The following is a 10,806-nucleotide window of genomic DNA, read 5'->3' as shown; positions in this document are numbered from 1 at the left end:
CCAACAGCAAAACGTGCACCCCAAAAAAAAATACATTTTTTAATATTTGCAACATCAGTAATATTTCTAAAAGCAGAACCAGACAACGCTTCCCCTGCGTTGGTGCGTTTACTCCATTTGTTTTAATGGACCGACCTGGTGTTCGGCCTGGCCGCCTCCTCAGCTGCTGGGTCGGAGGTCGAGTCGTCCCGGGGGCCCTCCGCTGGGTCCGGTTCGGCGTGGTGGGCCTGGTAGTGCTCGTGGTAGGTTGAGGATGAGGATGAGGAGGAGGAGGAGGAAGGGTGCTTGTCAGATTTGGATTCATCCTGAAGCCTCAGCGCGGCGCGGTGGAAGCCTCGACTCAGGCCGCCGCTCTGGGGGTTCGCTGCTGTTGGTGCAGCAACCACTGAAGAGACACACAGTCACCGGCATGAGACCAAACCCCATGACGAAATGTCACATTTATATGCAACACTGGCACTTAAACTGTTGCACCCTGTGTCAATCTGGGACCGTCGCTTCAGGCGCTTCCTCCACCACCTGCATCATAATCCTTCACTGGAACCTTTCAGCAGCTTTTCTCTTGCAGAAGACACCTGGTGCAAGAACGAACACCAGCACACTGCTGCACACACGGACTACTGCAATGCTTTGGGTCATAGACCTCCTTCTTCACACAGACAACACAAAGCATTTGCGTCGTACAGAAAACTTGAATGGAACTGTATAGAGTAGCAGAAGTTCTGTTTTTACCACAAAATGTGGACATCATGACTTACCGTCAGGTAATCGGTGGGCACTTACATCCTTCAATTAGTGCTTATCAATTTAATAAATCTATTACCAGTGTATGGTCAAAATAATTACCTTAACAGGAGATTATGCATTATAGGAACAAGTGCGACAACGCCAAATCTGTCAGGCCACCTGTGTATTTACTCGTGTATTACTTCACTGTATCTCAGTGCCAGCAACGAGTACTTGTACCAACGATTCTACTGCTAATATTTGAGTTTCAGAAGCCACAGCCAGCCTAATGCTGCCCATTCCTGCCCTTCATTATCAGCGCCAGAGACGAGTGACTTTGGCACTGACAGCTGACGTCAAACACCTTCGTGCAACACATAACCGAACAAAAATGGACACTGGCTACATGAATAATTCCCCAGGCAGTCCGTTATTAACACGAAACAACAACAACGCAGCAGTGCCGTCTCACCTCTGCCCAGCCCCCGGAGTGCCCTTCCAGCACGCAGACCTCTCAGCAGCAGCGCCATGTTCCGCTGCACTGCGTTGTGAGTTTCTTTTAGGAACAGCCTGCGTCACTTTAGTGCGACTCGCTGAAATAGAAAAACATCAAGCTGGCACGAGACCAAAACAACAAACAAGGATATCGCCTTCAAACTAAAGCGCATGAAAAAATACTTTCTCTACGTACAACAATAACAATGCAACACTTGTGTGACTGAATTAATTAAAGTGATTGTTATAATATATGGCCTACTACATTTCACCTGTTAACGTTACTTTGAATCGGCAAACGTTACAACGCATTAACAATGTTTTTATTTTGAAAAAACAAACCGGAAACGTTTACTGAAACTTCCATCACGCTATCGGTTAGGCAAGTTACAGAGTACATATGATTGAAATGTTCATTATTTCAGTCATTTAACCACCAAATACTTCGAAAGACAATCATACTAAAGTGTGAGTATATTGTGTTCGCGGCTATCCGTGTACTGATAGCTGTAACGTTAATAAGCACCGGCGTTTACTGCGTCACGCTATTTGCTCGGCGTGACCTGTGCTTTTCAGTTCACCTGTGTCAACAAACAAGCTAACACGCTAACTAGCAGTTAGCCGGGTTAGCCCTTTTAACGTTACATCTTAGAACTAAAGCTGGATTACACGTTATAGAGGAATGACTTGCGAATAAAACTAACGTTAACGTTCCTTTCATTTAATACTATTGTATTTTAAATATTGTAACAGTATCTATAACGGCCCGTCACAATCACGGTTGTATTTAGACCTTCTTATTCCTATTCTCATAACCTATGATGTCACGACGAGACGTCACTGTGCCGGTTGGATCATTTCCAGTGAACGTGCACGTGTTGTCGCCTTTAGATAACCCGGTGACAGACGGACAGACAGACGTTCCCTCTCCAGGAAGTCATGGCACAGCTCGGCATCAGAACGGGCGACGCGGTGCTGCTGGTTTGGGCCCAGCCCTCAGCACCAGCAGCCCTGAAGCAGTACGCAGAGGAGCTGGGTGCCGTTGTCGGTGCTGGCGGCCAAGTGTCCGTGGAGAACATGGAGAGATTATTGCTTTGTGAGTGACCCAACGCGTTGTGATGTATCCTGGTGGCATGAACACTAAGTCGGTAGTGACGCGATCCTCTCCCCTCCTCAGCCTCCCACTCAGCGTCCTCCTTCGACTGGGTGCTTTCCTGCCTCCTGGCTGACAGCTCCTCCACCCACAGCTCAGAGACTCTGGCTGAAATGGCTCGAGTGCTCAAACCTGGAGGGAAGCTGGTTCTGGATGAAGCAGTTACAGGTGAATGCAAACTTCTTTTACATGCATGTTTATAGGTGGAGAATCAGAAGGGAGAATAGAACGATATGCACCGTATCGTGTTGGAGTTTGAAGTCAGAAAAGCAAAGCTGGAAGTCCCCCTGATGCCACTATAATGGAGAAGTACACTAGAAATGCAACACAGATATATAATCCCCCTTAAAATATCGGAGTGAAACAATAAACCTGGGACAGGTGTGTTTACCCACAAGGCCGCTGTGCAGCGCTGATACGGTCGTGGCTCTGATCGTGTCACGCCGTGTTTGACTCCTTTCTTTCGGTGTGCCAGGAGCCGAGGCGCAGAGCGTGAGGACCGCCGAGAAGCTGGTGTCAGCTCTGAAGCTGTCAGGCTTCATGTCGGTGACGGAGGTGCGTGAGTGGCTACACACACACACACACACACACACACACACACACACACACACGCACACACACACACACACACACACACACACACACACACGCACACACACACAGAGCATAAAGACCTAAAACGTAAACATCAGCACCAGTGACGTCCCGTTGCCAAATGTCTCCCTTTTGACCCGTCGACCCTCTTGCTTCATTCCCCATCCAGGTCAGTAAAGCAGAACTGAGTCCCGAGGCGTTGAGCTCCCTCAGGACGGCCACTGGCTACCAAGGAAACACTCTGTCTAGAGTCCGCATATCTGCCTCCAAACCCGCCTTCGAGGTGGGATCATCCAGCCAGATTAAACTTTCATTCGGGAAAAAGCCAGGTAGGTTCATGAGCAGGTTTCCTGTTTCTTCTGAGCGTTTTTTTTATTTTTATTTTTGTCCCCACGTGTTGAATTGAAACGTTTACCTCTGGTCTGTCACATGTGATGCCTCTGAAACCACCAGTCACACTCTGTCCCAACTATAATGTCTCCTAATGGACAAGAACACTCTGTTAGACCACAAAAGGTTAAGATAAAGCATGATGACCTCTCGGATCACACACTGACTCTACAACGGGCCTTAAGCCTTCTCAGTTCCTTGTCTATTGTCAACATCAGTGTGTGTGTGTGTGTGTGTGTGTGTGTGTGTGTGTGTGTGTGTGTGTGTGTGTGTGTGTGTGTGTGTGTGTGTGTGTGTGTGTGTGTGTGTGTGTGTGTGTGTGTGTTTTATGGTGGTGTGTGTGTAGTGAATCGCTCAATTTACACACACTTCTGCGCTTCCAGCAGAGAAACCGGCTCTGGATCCCAACGCTGTCAAAATGTGGACGCTGTCGGCCAACGACATGGACGACGACGATGTGGTGAGTCGTGGATTCTGCGTCGTTAAAGGCGCTGCGGCCGGCTCGGAAAGTGGACCGCGGCGCACCGCCTGACGGCCCACAGTCACGCGGGTCACGGACGGTGTGTGGGATTTAGTGGCCAAGTTGCAGATTGCGATGCAGTAGTCCTTCCTTTTCCAAGACTGTGGTTCTCATCTCTCTGAGGTCATCCATACCATAATACCACTGCCTTAAGAGCAACAGAAGTCAGCTGACTGTGTTGCGGTTTTGCACTCAGTATATACTTTCATATATATTTGTTGTTGGGACTGTCAAGCCCACGTCTTTCTGTACTTCCTGTGATTACTGAAGCGGACTCGTCCCTTTGGTTCCCCTTGTCTCTAGGACCTGGTGGACTCCGATGCTCTGCTGGATGAGGATGACTTGAAGAAGCCAGACCCAGCTTCTCTCAAAGCATCCGCGTGTGGAGAAGGAGCCGCCAAGAAGAAAGCCTGCAAGAACTGGTGAGTTCTGTTACTTAAACCTTCAGAACAAAGCACGTCGTGGGTCTGTTGGGTCGCAGCAGAAAGCTTTATTAATCCCCAGAACAGACACAAAACACATGACAACGAATAGCTAACAGCTACAACTGAAGGAGCCGGGCTTTCTCATTGAATGTAATATACAAATGTTGCACCTGTGTGCAGCACGTGTGGTCTTGCTGAGGAGCTGGAGGAGAGCAAAGGAAACCAGAAGACTAATCTACCAAAATCAGCCTGTGGAAGTGTGAGTATATGTAGCTCTATGTCTCCTCAGCTGCTGACAGAAGAAACAATGATTTCAATGATGTCTACTTGTGGCAGTGTTACCTCGGCGACGCGTTCCGGTGTGCCAGCTGCCCGTACGCGGGGATGCCGGCGTTCAAACCGGGGGAGAAGATCGTGCTGGACAAGAAGACGCTGACAGACGCTTGAACCGCTGGACTCCTCACGCTGCCCCGCTCACGCTTCAACATTTTACATTCCTGTTCTGTTCCCCATCCGGCCCGGAGACTCGGGTTCTGTCCGCTCAGCGAGACACTTCTGCTTGGAGAGGGCCGCTGGTTTCCTCTGGGATTGTGACGCCCTCGGTCCACGTTAGGAAAGTTTGATTGAAAATGAGCAAGAGTGAGATTTGAATGAAATGGGGGAGAGGGGGGGGGGGGACTGTCATCGCAGTTTGACTCCTGCTGTTGTAAATTATGAATGATGTTTTTGAGTTTCATTTTAAAACAATAAACTAAAGCCAGACTTCTGTTCATAGGCAACCCATTTATTTAACCGAACATGGACAACAGTCACCAGATGTTACATTCTCATATTTCAACATCGGTTCTGTTTCTTTCATCTATCAGCCAGTTAGTCTCTCACTCACTCACTCTCACACACTCTCACACACACACACATTGTTACCTGCTTTTGGGAAGCCCTTGATATTAGTTCCAGGGATCTAATAGTGAACCACAGATGTTAAATGTTCATCAGATATAAAAAATTAAATAAAAACGGCGTCACGAGGTAAAAGCACATTACTCTTCAGTGTCCACATCGCTGTCACTCCACGCTGAAGTCCATCTTAATGTCTCCCAGACCGGGTTCAAAGGTGAAGCTGTAAGACACTCTGCCGTCCTCTGAGCTCTCACACGGCGCCCTGAGAAAGTACACTCCCTGTTTCCTGTGTCGACTCCACTCACACTCGCCCTGCAGGGAAGACACAGAACAACATCCGTCAGAAGAATGATGGATGACGGTTTAAGATAACTAAGGATGTTCAGGAGACGCCGTGGGCTGGGATACCTGCTCACTGATTGGTCCAATCAGACCTGCAGTGACAGTGATGTCAGCGGTTAGGTGATAGTCCATCCACAACGCGACACCGTGGCAACGACCATTCCTGAAACACATTTAAACCGGTTTTAACTCCACTGTAACCCTGAGACCAGGGCTCGCTAATAGACGGACCGGTCCGGACCCAGACCCAGACCCAGACCCAGACACCGTGGTACCCGGTTATTACTGTGATGTTCCAGACCTTTGCGTGAGGAAATCCTCTTTATAATATAATACCCCTGCCTGAGAACACGTTGGTACGTGGTTCTTGGGAACACTCGGTACCTTATGAACGGCAGCGAGCCCTGGCTGCTGATTGGCTGTTGAGGGACGCACTGGGTGAAGTCGAAGGTCATGACCGCCGTGGACCAGGTCAGAGCGCGACACGGGTACTCCCAGAGAGGGTGGGGCTCCGCCTCACGGGACTCACGGAAATCCAGAGATCTCTGTGGGGGCCGGAGGAGGAGAGTTATTGTTTTTAACTCATAACTCAAACTTCTGCTACACATCACGGATATAAAGCGTCTCCTCAGCCGTGTTCAAACCATCAACAACAGGACAGGATGTGTCTCCTAGGTCCTCATTTGTGTTGGGGACATCGGACCTCATTCAAAAAGAGTTTCCTCACAAATCTGCATAAACAGTGCGTATGAACGCTAAACGCTCAAATCAATATTTCAATTGAAGGCAGGTACCTGAAGATGTAAAAGAGGTTTACCTGGATCATTTCATCCATGGGGGAGACATCAAAGCCCTCACATGTTCCACACGGAGCTCTTATCCTCCACAGATCCTAAGAAACACAGAAAAAAGACAACTAATTCAAATAATGCATATCCCTTTAAATCGTAGACGTAATTAAAAAAAACATTTATATGTATAACTACATTCCCATCGCTCTCACCTGGAACTCCACAGCCACCATGTGAAGTGTGGCAGAGCGGGGCAGGATGGTGGCGTCGGGCCGGAGGAGGCCCGCCAGGGCGGTCCGACAGTACCAGAAGAACAGGGAGTGCCAGGGCAGGAGGCTGGTGCTGAAGTACGGTTCACCCATCAGGACGGAGATCTGGAGAGGAAGCTTTGCACTCAGCCCACATTTCTGAATGATTTGTGGCTTTAAATGTTGTCAGATGGTTTGAATTGTCACTACGAGCGACACTATTTGTGCTCTACGTAATACTCTACTTTCATTTGTGTTCATAAATATTTTGATTCGTCCATCACAGTGTGTGGTAATATGGAAAAAGACACCGTAGCGCCACTGTGAGCTCGTACCTGCTCCCCTCCGAGGTCATCACTGGTCAGCTGCTCCGGCCGGATCTCCAGCAGCTCAACGCCTCCTTCCATGGAGTTGGCTTCCAGCACCTGCAGAGAGAAGATGAGTTCTTGTGTTGGTCTGAACCACAAACCTCTCAAAGATGAGGTCGTACAGTCGTGAGTTATTTACCTGCTTAAGAACCTGTTTAGACATTCTGGAGTTTTCCAGACCGTAGACCTGAGTAGAGCCCCGACAACAGAAAGACACATCAGTAAGACGGCACGGCGCGTGGCTTAGAGAGGCGGGGTCAAAGAGAGTACCTTCTTGGCTCCCATCATGTGAGCGAACACGGGAAGCAGACTTCCATCGCTGACGCCAAGACAGACGCCGTCCTCCCTCATGACCTGGAGTGATCAACAGGCGATCAGACGACAACAACAACAGCAACAACAACAACAACAACAGCAGCAGCAGCAGCAGCAGCAGCAGCAACAACAACAACAGCAGCCGTATCCGACAGCTCGGACTCTCGGCGGCCCTTCACTTACGCTGCGCAGCGCTCTGACGTAGCTCTCTGCGCGCCGCCCGTCGTTGAGTTCGCCGAAACGCGGTCGAGTCCAAACCAGGTGGGCCTGGCAGGTACAACAGGGCCGAGTGGGAGGAGCCTCGGTCTGCGAGTCCTGCCGGCTGAGGGCGGCAACCAGAACAAAACAAGAAGAAGAAATGAGGGTTTGCAAAACAAAAGCGCTGCTGGTTTTTTGTTGCGTCTCTAAAGTGAAGCCTCTGAGCCGTTACCTGGGGGACTGCAGGCCGTACCACAGGCTATAGTCGTCGTGGCACACGGTCAGACTCAGCTCCTCCCCTTCTGTCACTCTGCTCTCCGCAGGCAGGAAGTAAACACTCTGCATCCAGTGGTCCCGCCACTGAAACACATCGCAGTGACCAGCAGAGTGGGATAGGAGCGTGACTCAGAGCGTCAGAACAGAGCGCCGACGGCGGCAGAGAGAGACGGCGAGCTGGAGTCTAACTCTGGGAATTCAAACTTGATTTCGACCAAACAAGAGTTGGTGTTTGTTGGAAGTGGAAAGAACAAACTTTATTTGGTTTCTGTTGTGTCGGTTTCAATGTGTCTAACCAACACCCTTGACTTTGAGAGACACCCAGAGCGTCCTGTAACTCACCGGAGCCGCCTTTGGCTGTGGGTATGTCCAGCTCGGAGCCATGGTGCACACCACGCTTCCACCGGGATCCATGTCGAGGTCCCACCAAGATAAGACGACCTGGGCCCGACCGCTGGACCGAGCCACGAACCGGGAGGTGTGAGACCGGAATGCGCTGCTCACCGGCTTACTAAAATCCACACTGAGAGGAGGGGGGGGGGGGGGGGGGGGTGAAAAACTGATGCTGAGCGAACGGGATCGAGGAGAAGACGTGCGTCACTCTTGTACCTGAACATGGTGCAGAGGGGACCGAGCGGGGTGAAGCTGTGAGGAGACACCTGGCTCAGCTGGATGTCGCACACCGAATGAGCTCCGGCGCAGCGGCCCACGGCGGGCGGCGGGACCAGGCGGGCCCCCTCCACCTCCACCGGCCGCATCTGAACCCAGCTCCACAGCAGCTCCGACTCCACCAGCTGGGCGTAGACGGTGGCCCGGTGAGGGACCGCCTCACACGCCTCCTGTAGGGTGGAGGGACACCCCGGGACAACCAGCTGGGATTAGACACCTCACCTCCACCAGCTGTGCTTTGTTTTATGCATCACTTTAACAAATGTTAAAGGGCACATATGATGCTCACTTTCAGCTTCATACTTGTACACACACACACACACACACACACACACACACACACACACACACACACACACACACACACACACACACACACACACACACACACCTGGACAAGATTCTGGTGAGCATGTTCATAGCTGGGCAGCGCTCCTTCACCTATCAGCTCCGTATCGAACAGCTCCGTGATCAGAACGTTGGCCTTCATCTGCATATCTCCATCTGCGTTCGATTACAAACACGACACACGTTTCCGTATTGCATAGAAACCACAGAGACGCGCGGCTCAGTATTCACATCGTGCAGAAGCAGCGTGAGACCTGGCCCCACGGTGACCTCGGTGGAGTGTCTGTTGATGATCTTGATCTTTCCAGAGAAGCCGTTCTTCTCCACGATGCTCCGCGCCGCCTCGGCCATGGGCTTGAAAACCTGCCGACACAAAAGGAGACACGGGCGACTCCTGAGGCAGTCTGGGAAACGCTGCAAATCATCAAGGTGACGAGGAAAGGTAACTAAGCACGCCTGCTAGAGCTTCTGGTGGGGGGGGGTTGTAGAGCATCTCTACCTCCACAGCGTAGCAGAAGTCCGCTCCAGCAGTGACGGCCATCATGGACAGCAGGCCCGTTCCCGTCCCGATGTCCAGGACCACGACCCTCTCACCGCGGGCCTTCACTCTGGCTACGGCGGCCCGGATGCCCTGGTAGTACTTCTTATTCTGGAGGCGGATTTAAGGAAGTCAGTGTGTTTGTTTTCTTTCTTTCTTTTGTTCTAGAGAGTTTAAACGGAGCACATCACCAGTCTGCCGTAAACACGATTTACACGTCTAGGGATTATGCAAAGAAGGCCAGTTTGTGTTTAGATGCTTTAGAAGCAGCCAAATCAAATAGTTCGTTTTGGTTGTTTCCGTTCATCATTCAAAACACATATTTGGAAATGACGTCATCACCACAGCGAACACACACGTGTATGGATGACTCACCCTGTCATGGTCATGTAGCATATCAGCGTAACAGGACCTGAAAGAGAAGACTTTCCATTTATTATATTATTATTATGAATATGACGGCATGATTAATAGCAGTGATAGTAAAGCATAGTTTATACGTTTCACAGTGCACTTCAGTAGAACATGTACTGTGATTAAGTAGTGCTGTCTGTGTTAATATAGAATACAAATAGAAATACAGTATCTGATGAGGACAGACAGTACAACATATCAACACAGTACAGCTGGATGTAGTACATCAGTGCAGTATCACAGTGTAATAAAGTAGTAATAGCACAGGAGAGAAATGCTGGTTTAATAACTGTAGAGTGTCCTGCTCAGTCATCAGTGTGCATAGAGCAGACATGAACGCAATTACACATGAATACTCAACAAACATGAAGCTATGAAAGAACTCGATGTGAAGACAGGTCAACGTTAAGTTGACTTCCTTGTTGACAAAGGCACGCGCTCATCCTCGAGAGACTAGCTCTGGTTCTAAGGTCAGAGAACACGCCTCTGACGACACACCACTCAAACAACACACTACTCAAACAAACAACACACCACTCAAACAACACACTACTCAAACAAACAACACGCCACTCTGACGACACATCACTCAAACAACACGCCACTCAAACAACACGCCACTCTGACGACACATCACTCAAACAACACGCCACTCAGACGCGTACTGTGATGCTAGGCTCGGAGCTAGCGTTAGCGCTACCTGGCTATCTCCTGGTGGTAGTCGTACTCCTCGCTCTCCTCCACCCAGTCTACAGCTCCGGTGCTCGGGTTGGCTCTTCCACAGAAGGTCTTCATTTCTGCCAAAACTGTGACAACACTGTTGTTGCCGTTTTTCAACAGACTATTGTACAAATGTCTAAAAGTTAGCTACACTACTGATGCAGCGTTGGACCAATGGAGGCCGCCATCTTTCCCAGCGACGTCACGCTCTTTAGGTCACGTGCAACGAATCTCACACCAGGCTGGCAGGGGGCGTCACACCATCTGTAGGCTGCTTGTAGTTTACAGACTCCGTTCCGATTTATTCACGTTTGTTTGTCAATATGTATGTATGTGGAAACGTGCATCTATCTGCACTGTATGCTAGCTTTTGTTA

The 10,806-nt window shown here is 49.9% G+C and overlaps 3 protein-coding genes across 3 annotated transcripts in view; 1 reads left to right on the top strand and 2 right to left on the bottom strand.

The window, feature by feature from the left end:
- Positions 1-1,305, bottom strand: part of coq9 (coenzyme Q9 homolog (S. cerevisiae)) — a 4,711-nt gene extending 3,406 nt beyond the window's left edge. The window contains exons 1-2 of the mRNA XM_068722549.1: positions 1,199-1,305; positions 136-385 (exon numbers count right to left, since the gene is read on the bottom strand). Coding sequence (XP_068578650.1) covers positions 136-385; positions 1,199-1,256 — 308 coding nt within the window. The 5' untranslated portion in view covers positions 1,257-1,305. The remainder of the gene's footprint in view (positions 1-135; positions 386-1,198) is intronic.
- A 265-nt stretch (positions 1,306-1,570) lies between these two features.
- Positions 1,571-4,839, top strand: ciapin1 (cytokine induced apoptosis inhibitor 1). The gene is made up of 9 exons (XM_068722550.1): positions 1,571-1,689; positions 2,113-2,317; positions 2,399-2,542; positions 2,850-2,929; positions 3,138-3,297; positions 3,742-3,818; positions 4,182-4,300; positions 4,484-4,562; positions 4,640-4,839. Exons 2-9 carry the CDS (start codon positions 2,161-2,163, stop codon positions 4,748-4,750), a joined length of 927 nt encoding a protein of 308 aa, XP_068578651.1. The 5' UTR covers positions 1,571-1,689; positions 2,113-2,160; the 3' UTR covers positions 4,751-4,839.
- Positions 4,840-5,066: 227 nt separating this feature from the next.
- prmt7 (protein arginine methyltransferase 7) lies at positions 5,067-10,640 on the bottom strand. Its single transcript, XM_068722548.1, has 17 exons — positions 10,411-10,640; positions 9,672-9,708; positions 9,258-9,407; positions 9,013-9,121; positions 8,802-8,914; positions 8,351-8,580; positions 8,084-8,264; positions 7,698-7,825; positions 7,451-7,589; positions 7,223-7,306; positions 7,092-7,139; positions 6,920-7,009; positions 6,549-6,710; positions 6,363-6,437; positions 5,930-6,090; positions 5,612-5,708; positions 5,067-5,515 (listed from the first exon to the last, which is right to left on the bottom strand). Exons 1-17 carry the CDS (start codon positions 10,503-10,505, stop codon positions 5,369-5,371), a joined length of 2,046 nt encoding a protein of 681 aa, XP_068578649.1. The 5' UTR covers positions 10,506-10,640; the 3' UTR covers positions 5,067-5,368.
- Positions 10,641-10,806: the final 166 nt, after the last annotated feature.

Source organism: Cebidichthys violaceus, unplaced genomic scaffold (assembly GCF_023349555.1).
Source record: "Cebidichthys violaceus isolate CVI_PGR_0920_01 unplaced genomic scaffold, fCebVio1.0.p SCAF_3, whole genome shotgun sequence".
Classification (NCBI taxonomy): Eukaryota; Metazoa; Chordata; class Actinopteri; order Perciformes; family Stichaeidae; genus Cebidichthys; species Cebidichthys violaceus.
Note: the sequence above shows the minus strand (reverse complement) of the source record. Positions and strands in the feature narration are given on the sequence as shown.

Excerpts from the sequence above, each read along its gene's own strand:
- ciapin1 (XM_068722550.1), top strand. The coding sequence starts at position 2,161 with ATGGCACAGCTCGGCATCAGAACGGGCGACGCGGTGCTGCTGGTTTGG. Across the intron at positions 3,298-3,741 it reads TTCATTCGGGAAAAAGCCAG|CAGAGAAACCGGCTCTGGAT; the intron begins GTAGGTTCATGA and ends CTGCGCTTCCAG. Across the intron at positions 4,563-4,639 it reads CAAAATCAGCCTGTGGAAGT|TGTTACCTCGGCGACGCGTT; the intron begins GTGAGTATATGT and ends TACTTGTGGCAG.
- prmt7 (XM_068722548.1), bottom strand. The coding sequence starts at position 10,505 with ATGAAGACCTTCTGTGGAAGAGCCAACCCGAGCACCGGAGCTGTAGAC. Across the intron at positions 9,408-9,671 it reads TGCTACATGACCATGACAGG|AATAAGAAGTACTACCAGGG; the intron begins GTGAGTCATCCA and ends ATCCGCCTCCAG. Across the intron at positions 6,438-6,548 it reads TGGTGGCTGTGGAGTTCCAG|GATCTGTGGAGGATAAGAGC; the intron begins GTGAGAGCGATG and ends TGTGTTTCTTAG.